At 43.2% G+C, this 11110-nt stretch overlaps 1 protein-coding gene across 1 annotated transcript; it reads right to left on the bottom strand.

Annotated features, from left to right (window-relative positions):
- Positions 1-2511: 2511 nt before the first annotated feature.
- LOC112256742 (rho GTPase-activating protein 19) lies at positions 2512-8987 on the bottom strand. The gene is made up of 11 exons (XM_024430203.2): positions 8622-8987; positions 7992-8227; positions 7680-7760; positions 6976-7185; positions 6133-6359; positions 5856-5942; positions 5533-5598; positions 5206-5388; positions 4726-4821; positions 4510-4623; positions 2512-4023 (listed from the first exon to the last, which is right to left on the bottom strand). Exons 1-11 carry the CDS (start codon positions 8636-8638, stop codon positions 3967-3969), a joined length of 1374 nt encoding a protein of 457 aa, XP_024285971.1. The 5' UTR covers positions 8639-8987; the 3' UTR covers positions 2512-3966.
- Between the last annotated feature and the right edge of the window lie 2123 nt (positions 8988-11110).

Below are 11110 nucleotides of genomic sequence, written 5' to 3' on the forward strand. Positions count from 1 at the left end.
ACACACACAGCAGTCATCCATCACAAGGAGCTACAAATAGCAGACCCCTGACTCCACCCCTCCCCCTCATCCTTCCCTCCTCACACACCCCCCCCACACACACACAGAACCCTGCCTGAACTCTCTCATTCTCTCTCAATCTGTCTTTTAGTCCCTCAATTTCTCTCTTATTCTCACCCTCACAACTCTCTCTGTCCTTTATTCTGTTTCATTCTCTCCCAGGCTTGCCTCCAGGCAGCCCATATAGAGCAGAGAGCAGTAACCTGTGACACTGTTCAACCCCTGTCCCCAGTATCACAAAGGTCTGTGTAGGTGTACGTATGTGTGTGTTTAAATACATACATACAAAATGTACATTTATGACCACCTAATATAAGGACTTGGACATTAGTAGACTGTTGAAGTCCATAGTGGTGGCTAGGAGGTTAGTCTCCAACCTCTCTCCAAACAATGAAATAAAGTCCTCTGTGCTCCGGCTCTTCCTGCATGCACTGTGGTGGAGCCATCCCAACGTAAAAACACTATAACAGAACCTGAAGAACCCTGGAAGCCCAATCTATGGCTTACAAAGAAAAAGGAGGAGAAAAAGACAGAGAGACTGATGGAGATGAGGTACTGTACGAACAAAAAGAGAAGTGTGTTCCGTCCTTCCTAGGCCCCGCCAGACACACGTAGAAGAGAGAGAGTGATCCATCTGGCCCAGTAAAAGTGTCAGTGGTGTATAGATCTTCCTAACACAGGGGAGAGGGTGGTGTTTAGGGCGTCTCTCCCCGTCCCTCCACTCTCTTACAGACCTGTGAATGGAATACACTCACACACCTCTCTGTTTGTCCGAGATGTGGGAAGGGACGACACCAATTTGCACTTAAGAGTACTAGCAAACAGTACCACAACTCATACAGGAAATAAAATAAGTCAACCTCAAGGCTCAGGTGCATGTCTCTTTTATGTGTAGTAATTGTGAAATAATTTAGTAGTAACTAGAGTTTACCAAATGGAGAAAATAGAAGAGTTGGGTGAAGTTTAATTAATCTAAAACACTACTATGTATCAGGGACACAACTTTCACTGGGGACATGTCCAACCCACATTCTAAAATTGCATTTTGGTCCCCCACAGTTTTATCATTAGAATGGGATTGGAATGACAAAATGAGGCAATGGTTTGCCTCCGTGTGGTTGGGTAGGCTGTTTGGAGTGTTTATCCGACTGGATTAAAAAAAAAAGGGTTTTGAAATAAAAGTTGTCTCTCCCCGACTTCTAAAACCAAAGTTTGGCATGGATGTGTGTCTGACTGAGAATGGGCCAAACTGTGTGGAGAACACATTCTAAATAAAACCAGAGTTTGACCTGGTAACTATATACAGTAGTGACCATTGGTATTTCCAGCACAGTCACTGCTGTCCTGTTGTGTATATACAAGGACCTGAGAGTGGCAGCAGTCCCCTGCTGGAGGTCTGTAAAACTTGTGTACAACATACACGACACACACACATTAAGAGGCATGTGCACACACACAGGTGCACTGTGTATACTTCTAATACCAAACATGCAACACAATCATGACACACACATTCCAACCACCTGCATTGTGGATAACTTCTTAGTTCCTTGTCCCCCTTTCTTTCATAACCTACTGCTTATTCACAGAATTTCCAGGAGAAAAATAAACTGCAGACAAAAATAGATGCATTTTAATTTAGACTTTTGCTCCTGGAATGTAAGGAGAGTGTATGATATCACACTTTCATAAACTACCAGGGACCAGATAAACACTCTTATTGAAATGTACATTCATTTTTTCTGAACATCTCAGTTATAACAAAGTAAAATTCTACACGTTTCCAAGCTGAAAAATAATTGTGAGAAAAGATTTAACACTAAACATCTACTAAAGTGATTTCAGGGCATCTTTACAAAAGGCTGAGCATTTGCATCTCAAGTGCTCCATCTTGTGGTTAAAACGAAACTACACTCGGTCACTGCAGACCGGTCACTAGTTCCAGGCAGTTGAGCAGACAAAATCAAATAACTAAATATTCACTAAATACCTGTGAATTAAATGTCAAACATGTACATTACATAAAACCTTGCCATGTTATAAAATCTTCAATCACGGTCAATCTTCAGCATGACATCGTATCAGTTTAAAACATTGCCTCTTTTATCAATATTCCACACAACCAATAACACATTTTACCACAAAGGAAATAAAGATGTTCGTTTCATTGTCTTTTAACAGCGGTTTGTTGTATAGCTTCCCAGTAGCGCCGCTATTGATTATCAATATTTCACACAACCAATAAGAGCTCCCGAGTGGCGTCACTACAGACCCTGTAGCGTTCTGGAGCTGAATCACAACCGGCGGTGATCGGGAGTCCCATGGGGCGGCGCACAATTGGCCCAGTCGTCCAGGTTAGGGGAGGGTTTGGCCGTCATTGTAAATAAAAATGTGTTCTTAACTGACTTGCCTAGTTAAATAAATAAATAATTTGACCACAAAGGAAATAAAGATGTTTGTTTCATTGTATTTTAATGGCAGTTTGTTGCATAGCTTCACAGTAGCGCCAATAATGACAGACATGCTGTTGTACGTGTAGCACATTCACATTGAAACAGCTTGACAGACAGAATTCTGATGCTCAATAGTTAGATCAGTAGAATGGAAATGCCGCTGACACTGAAATGTAAAGTTAATGTTGCCACTAGAAAAAGGAAATCGTGAAACAGATATAGGTTATTCACATTTCCGTAAAAATAAAAAATTCTTGTTGGTAGAGGATTTGTGTGAAGATATGGTTGAATCTTGTCAGGATTCAGCACTCAATGTCTGACTGGTTTTGAAAATAGCTATAAACAGAATCAATGCAGATAGGCCATGGATAAAAACATGTGATATTAAATAACAAATATTGTAACAGATTGCATAGAAAACCTTTTCTGTAACAGTATCAAAAAGGACAGATTGCATAAAACATAAGTGGATAAAAAAATACCATTAATACACATTTTGGTTGTAGTCTCAGAAAAAAGTTAAAAACACAAACACAGTAAAAATGAAAAAAGTATTTAAATAGAGACAGAAAAAAAGAGAAAAATAAAAATAAATCAGTGTTGACAGTTTAAGACCGTGGCTACAGAAACACTCCCAAACAAAGCAACAGTGAGTTCACACCAGTTGTAATAACAGCAGACCATTAGCTACTCCTACGGTCTCATTCACATCTACTAGGTTTTCCTTAACACATGACCAGACCAGGAAAACCAGTCATAGCCCTACATACCATGTTCCAAGACTTTACTCTCACTCACCTCTCCCTCCATCTTTCTTTCACACTCATCTCTGCTCAGTCTGAACACATTAGACGATGCTACTGCCTCCACAGTCACACCAACTGGAATACATTAAACTATCTCAATGGGACTTAGGCTTAAATAAAGATTCAATTTAATATAATGCATCACACATTAACTTTACTACTTTGCTAATATCATTTTAAGGCACTCAACACACTTTGCTTAGCTTAAACGTTTACTACAAACCAGCGCAAACTCCGTATAGATCCAGCTTACTTCTACCTACCTGAGACCATGTTTGTCCACATGGCATGCTCTACACAGTAGTAACTAACTCAAAACACATGCAAATGTTTAAACCACAAAAATGTGGGTTTTCAATTGGTTCTCACTGGTTTTTCTAGTCATTCTAACTCCTACTTGACCAGAATGACCGAGGTGTACATGTGTTGTGTCTTTCCAAACAGAACAAGGAAGAGATGAAAACTAATTTACTGGTCTACATGGTTCTACTGCTTTTAAGACAACAGATTATTTGGCTTGTAAATGACTTGACTGTTTAACTCTCTCAGGGTGTCTCCCTGTTTGTTAAAAGTTTCATTTTAAAACCAAGTTAGAGAAATGTTTTTGAGAGTGAGAGGAGAAAGTTGTGGATGAGCTGAGCTGACTGCTAGACCGACGTCTCCTGCGTTGGCGAGAAGCACATCCTTTTAAGAGACGAGGAATCCTGAGAGAAAAGAGAGAGAACAACCTCATGTATTTCAGAGTTATGTCCGTTCTACTTAACCTTGGTGCCAAACCCATCCGACAATGTCACTCAAATAAACCCCATTGGAGAGAGTTGAGGGAGGGAGTTTGCCCTGTGGTTAGCCACTGGTTGGTGAGCTAATGGTAATACACTCCATCCATACCACAACGCAGTAGTCATGGTTTAACTGGCTCACCAGGACCGTGGGTTGGAGCCCTGCATATATGTCACTCTAAATTACCATATTATGACCATATTCTACCATTATCATCATATTAGTAAATGGGGAGAACGACGCAGTCACCCACTGGTGACAGGTTTATAGCTGTGAATCATGCTGCTAACCAGGTAAACAGACAGTTTCATTTGTTTGGTTTGAACCTGAGACAAAGTAACACTTCACTATACCGTTCCTATTACGCACACATACAGTGACTCAGCTATGGAGTGGTGTATAGTACTTACCCATCCAAAGCTGCTGTCCTCCTTCTCCTGTCTGTCTGCTGAGCTGCTGGATCCTGGAGTCACCAGGCTACTGCTAGACTTCTCCACCGGGCCCTGGGTACCTAACGCTCTCCTCTGGTACACACACAAACATAGCTTTCAAAATCACACATCCTGTCTAACATCTTCCTGGGATTGACAGAACATTTAGCTATTATTTTAAATAATTGACGATACCCTGATTCCTCCAAAGGAGCGTGAGGGGCGATGTTTCCTATTCGAGTACAGTGTCTGTTGGTCACTCAAAGGCGTCCCAGGGATCTGCTTAGCAAACTACACAACACACAAAAACAGCGAAAGTCTTAATAATAATGACAATAATTAGGTGGGTCCGTACATTTATCCTATTCACAAGTGTGTATTATATGCATGTGAAATGTTTGTTTTTTTGCATATTCCACTCCCCGAGAAACCTTGAGAGAGTGGGGTCACGGCCAGCCATTATTGATGGTGACCGTGGAACAATTAGAATTAAGTGCCTTGCTCAAGGGCACGTTGGCAGATTTTTCACCTAGTCGGCTCAGGGAATTGACCCAGCGACCCCTCGGTTACTGGCCCAACGCTCTTAACCGCTAGGCTACCTGCCACCCTTTTGGCCAAACACTCATTATTTCTGCACATTCTGCAAATACAGGTGTAGGCATGTGTGTGTCCCACCTGTCTGATGAGTTTCTTCTTCTTGGCAGACTCAGGCATGCTGCTGACCTGTTGGTAAAGCTCTCTGAGGGCCAGCTCAGTGTGTGTGTTACTGCTGGTGGTCCCGTCTGTACACGTCACAGCCCCACCAGCCCTCTTAGAGGGGGAGGGGTGAGCACCCCCACCACACAGACCCAGGCCATCCTGGTAGGGAGGAGAGGAGTGAATTGATAACAGGTCTTCGCTGAGTTTGAGATATTCCCTGATAGAAGATATGATCGATTTAGGTTGCCCAACACAGTCAAATAGTGATGGAAATCAACTACAGAGTTTCTGTAGTGTACTCACCGTAAACTGGGAGGTGGTTGATCCTTTAAAATGCATGCGGGCGAGTTCTTTGACATACGCAGGAGCCTTGAGGAAAAACACAGACAATTACCACCTTTGTCATTGTTTAGACAAACAAAACTCACAGGTTTCAGGCGACCAAACTGTGATTGACATGTGAAATGATTGACTGATGCAGACACAGTATTGACTCAGGTGAAAATCCCCAGACAGTTATTGTTCCAGAACCCAGATGATTGAGTGCGACAGAGGGGAGGGTAATGAATAGGGATATTGATTAAAAATGTCTACTGGAGAATGAATGCTAGCCAGTCAATTTTCACCCTGAAGAGTTTCTGTGAGTGCTTGATGAGGAAAGCCACAGAGTTGTTTAGCTTCTTAATATTCCCCTGGAGGTCACTGGCTTGCACCTGGAAAAGACACACAATACTAATGAGAAGAGACAACAATAATCAACTAATGGGAGAAAGGAAAGTGATTGTTTGGTTTGGCATTTTACTGCATTGTTAGGAGCTAGTAACATAAGCATTTCACTGCACCCGCTATAACATCTACTAAACGGTGTCACGACCAATAAACTTTGGTTTGAACAAGACGTACATGTTTGGGCCAGATGATGTGTGGAGCCACCATGGTGGCCAGGTTGATGGCAGACATCTTGTTGTTGTGCTGGTTGCGAGCAGTGTGGTAGAGCAGGTCCAAGAGCAGTTTAAGCAGACTGTAGTTGGCTGGAGGCAGCAGCATGAACAGCAGCTGGAAGGTCTCGATCTGACGCTCCTTATCCGGCACTGAAGTCTTGTTCCCCTTCTCATCAAACTGGGTCAGCTCTGGAGATAATCACCCCTATTTTCATAACGTTTGGTTTTTGGCAGACTTGCATCCACAAATAGTTAAAAATGTAACACTTACACTGAGCATACAAAACATTAAGAACACCTGCTCTGTCCAAGACAGGTGAACCAGGTGAATCCATGTGAAAGCTATGATCCCTTATTGATGTCACTTGTTAAATCCACTTCAAATCAGTGTAGATGAAGACAGAGACAGGTTAAAGGATTTTAAAACATTGAGACAATTGGGACATGGATTGTGCATGTGTGCCATTCAGAGGGTAAATGGGCAAGATAAAAGATTTAAGTGCCTTTGAACTGGGTATGGTAGTAGGTACCAGACACACCGGTTTGTGTCAAGAACTGCAACGCGGCTTGGTTTTTCCACTCAACAGTTTCCTGTGTTTATCAAGAACAGGCCCCCACCCAAAGGACACTCCGCCAACTTGAAAAAAACGTGGGAAGCATTGGAGTCAACATTGGCCAGCCTTCCTGTGGAACGCTTTCGACACCTTGTAGAGTCCTTGCCCAAACAAATTAAGGCTGTTCTGAGGGCAAGGGGAGGGGGTGTACTTGTGTATATTTAGGTTATATGGCTTGTTGTGTATGTTACCTGCTATCTTCAGATAGGCGTGGTAGTGTCTGTGTGTGAGTAGGGGTTCAGGCAGCTCTCCTAGGAATGCTTTAAGCAGGGTGGCAGCATCATTAGGATGGAAGTCCCCAGTCTCCAGGTCTATCTCTGTCCCGGCGTTCAACATCTCCCGCAGGGCCGCCTGCCGCAGGCTGTGGCCTGGCACACGGAACAACCCTTCCACATGGAGGTCTGAGAGACAGGGATTACAGATGGATAGAGATAAGGGGAAGAGATAATTAGGTGTGTGAGAGTGAGAAAAGCAGTGGCGAGTGAATGGGGGGGGGGCAAACAGAAATGCAAAATAGAGGAGAGAACAGACAGAAACAGAAAAAAGGAGCGAGTAAAGTGTTTTCAGTTGAATTATTGACTCCCCTGCTCTATCCCAGTGTCCACTTTCAGACGTTGACATCACTAGAGCAGGAAATAGACCATGAGCTCATACCTACTCACTCATTCAGCGCTCAGACTTAAAGACGAGATATTAACACTAGACAGACTGGGCCAGAAAATAACACACAGAATGCCTATTAGGTGCTCCTGCCAGGATTTTGAGGACAGAAATAGGACATGAACTGGTAAAATTAGAACACTTCTACAAAACGTTGAGAAAGCAAATTATATGTTTCTTTCTAGATGCAGGCTGAAAGGTGAGGTTGTAAAGATGGCATAACTGTAGAACTCACTCTTGCTGAGGTATTCAATCAGCTGGTGGATCTGTGCTATGCCCTCCTCTGTCAGAGGAGCACCAAAAACCACTCCTTTACCTGGAAATCACCACAAAAAAAGATGTCCTGTACTGTCCATTCACTACACATTTGAAATGCAGACTGCAAACTATGCAAAAGACCTCAGTGTGTGTGTGTAGAGTACTGTTATATAAACAATCAATAAATTGCCTTTTGATACACCTGATTCCACTCTGTCCAGCGTCGTTGTTTTGCATTCCCTCTCCAGTATGTAAACACCAACAGTACACAACATTATGGTTAATTCACCTTTGCGTTTGAGGAAGTTGAAAGAGCGTAGGAAGCCTGTGTGTGCTGTGGGCAGTCTGGGGTCTGCCTCTCCTGTGAGCTGGGCAAACTCATCCCCTGGCAGGTCTATGAGCCTGGTGATGTTACTGAGGACCAGCTCGGTGAACACCTGGGGACGCTCATGTTTCAGACGCTCCACAAAGAAGTCTGGGTTGAAGATGACCGGCTGTGGTGCAGGGTCCTGAGAGTTCACTACACTGCACACGGTCCATCCGGGGTGGGAGGGGAGAGAGTGGAGACAAATAGTCTGGTTGTTATTGTTTAGTAACTAATTAACTACTTAATGTTACCTAAAAAGAAATGTTCAGGTCTGATGTGTCAAAGAGCCAACAAGCAACTAACTCTTGGAAGTACCAATTTGCAAACCCATTATAACGATCAAGTATGTAGCTGGATAGTAACGAACGTAGCTAGCTAGATGGCTAGGGAAGTTAGCTAGCTAGTTGCTAGTAAAATCTCTCTCCAGCCGGTTGAGTAACATTAGGCGTATCTGAGAGATAGCAACAGTCATGTCCACATAATGAGTGTAATTATGTTATCATGCACAGTGCAAACAGTTTGGCGGTCACAATTGTTAGATGATATGCCTACCTTATGTTTTCGTCCATTTTGAATCTTCCGCTGTTCCATTCCTTACCCCGCCTCCTTGGATGCTGAAACTACTATCAGCACCACAGACTGAAGGGGTAACCCAGACACCTCACAAGGGCCATAAATCTGATAAGAATGTTTTTTTCACCACCAAACATGGTAGTGAGAGGAAGTCCAGTCGCGGGTCGTTGGAATGGATGGAAGTCGGTTAAACTGGTCCAACGTTCTGCTAATTTTCTAATCGATGAAACATCTGATCTCAATTCATTTTTATGTTCCCAAACTAAAATGTGTTACGAACACAGTGCACTAAGGTTTATATACTTTTCACTTTTTCCCAATAAAAAAAAAAAATGCTATGTTTAGAAGGAGTGCACGGTCGAAATTAGTTTGTTTACACACCCACTTTAGAGGAGGCGTTCCTAAATGGAAATATGCAAATATATGCTACAACGCGCCAATAGGATCTCGATAGTTCGTGCTTCGCTTTTACCCACCTCCTTGCTTGTTCTGCCCACAATGCTTCATTTGCTTCCACTGTAAACGACACAGATGAATTATCTTGGGTTAGTTAGAAATATCTTTGCTACCACTGGACCCAAACCTTCTTCTTCGGTGAGGTTTAACGGCAGATGGCATCCAATGTATGTTGCATTACCGCCACCAACTAGACTGGGGTATAAAGCCATTATATTTTGATCCACACAATTATTTTTTTTACCCTACCACCTAAACAGAGGAGGCTGGTAGGAGGAGCTATTGGAGGAATAAATGGAACGGTATCAAACACAGCAAACATATGGAAACCACGTTTCACTTAGTTCCATTTCAGCAATTACAATGAGCCCGTCCCCCTATAGCTCCCCTCACCAGCCTCCACTGCATCTAATCCATCTAATCCTAATCCAAAAGGCACCTATAGGACTCTCAGCCCATGAGAAACAAGATTCTCTGGTCTGATGAAACCAAGATTGAACTCTTTGGCCTGAAAGCCCGAGCGTCACGTTTGGAGGAAACCTTGCACCATCCCTACGGTGAGGCATGGTGATGGCAGCATCATGCTGTGGGGATGTTTTTCAGCAGCAGGGACTGGGAGACTAGTCAGGATCAAGGGAAAGATGAACGGAGCAAAGTACAGAGATCCTTGATGAAAACCTGTTCCAGAGCGCTCAGGACCTCAGACTGGGGCGAAGGTTCACCTTCCAACAGGACAACGACCCTAAGCACACAGGCAAGCAAACACAGGAGTGGCTTTGGGACAAGTCTCAATGTCCTTGAGTAGCCCAGCCAGAGCCCAGACTTGAACCCATTTGAACATGTCTGGAGAGACCTGAAAATAGCTGTGCAGCGACGCTCCACATCCAAGTTGAGAGAGCTTGAGAAGATATGCAGAGAAGGGAGAAACTCCCCAAATACAGGTGTGCCAAGCTTGTAGCGTCATACACAAGAAGACTCTAGGCTGTAATTGCTGCCTAAGGTGCTTTGACTAAGTAAAGGGTCAGAATACTTATGTAAATGTGATTATGTTTTAAAAAAAATTGAATACATTTTCCAAAATTTATAAAAACCTGTTTTTGCTTCGTCGTTATGGGATATTGAGGTAAAAAACAATAATACATTTTAGAATAAGACTAACGTAACAAAATGTGGAAAATGTCAAGCGGTCTGAATACTTTCAGAATGCACTGTATGAACACTAAGAATACAACCTTACTGAAGCATATATCACTTGTTGACCTATCCCTCTGTGCTACACAGATCCACTATTCAAGGTCATCCTCTCAGGATCCCTAACCCTTAACCCATCCTCCTGTTTTCTTCACTCCCGTAGCATATGACAACTTCTGTACTACTCTGACCACCTCAACCTGCCTCTCTCACAACGCACACTTCCTATCCCCAGCTACATGGGCACTCCTACAGTTGACACACACAACTTGTCCCACCAAAACATCCCATTCATCTGTCCCATGCCCTCCTGCACACTATCACATCTTGGAATGTCCATCCTACACACTGCTGCAACTGACCATACAAGTGGAACCTGAAACACTGCAGTGGGTTCGGCTCAAAAACTCTAACAGGATAACTTAATATATCCTAACATGACTTTGTTGTTTAAAGACTGACAGTGACTCCTTCACTTCCCCACGCTCACTACCAGGTCTGGGTCGCACCAAATGGCAGGCGTCATAAACACTGGGAATCTTCAACTTCAATGCCTCCACCTCCGCACTTAACACTACCCCAGAAATCACTCATCATGAAATTCAACCTCAACCTCTGCTTTCCTCATTCTCTTTGATGCATTCTTCCTCTCTTTCCTCTTCCATTCCTCACCGTGGGACCAGAAGACTGTCTCCTGCAGCTTGGTAGAGGCAGGAAGTTCCCACACTCATAACATAAGTTCATGGATTGTGTGTGTGCCATTCAGAGGCTGAATGGGCAACACAAAATATTTAATTGCCTTAGAATAGATAGGTGCCAGG

Source organism: Oncorhynchus tshawytscha, linkage group LG01 (assembly GCF_018296145.1).
Source record: "Oncorhynchus tshawytscha isolate Ot180627B linkage group LG01, Otsh_v2.0, whole genome shotgun sequence".
Taxonomy (NCBI): Eukaryota; Metazoa; Chordata; class Actinopteri; order Salmoniformes; family Salmonidae; genus Oncorhynchus; species Oncorhynchus tshawytscha.

Excerpts from the sequence above, each read along its gene's own strand:
- LOC112256742 (XM_024430203.2), bottom strand. Across the intron at positions 7,186-7,679 it reads GATTGAATACCTCAGCAAGA|ACCTCCATGTGGAAGGGTTG; the intron begins GTGAGTTCTACA and ends CCTGTCTCTCAG. Across the intron at positions 4,822-5,205 it reads AGAAGAAACTCATCAGACAG|TTTGCTAAGCAGATCCCTGG; the intron begins GTGGGACACACA and ends TGTGTTGTGTAG.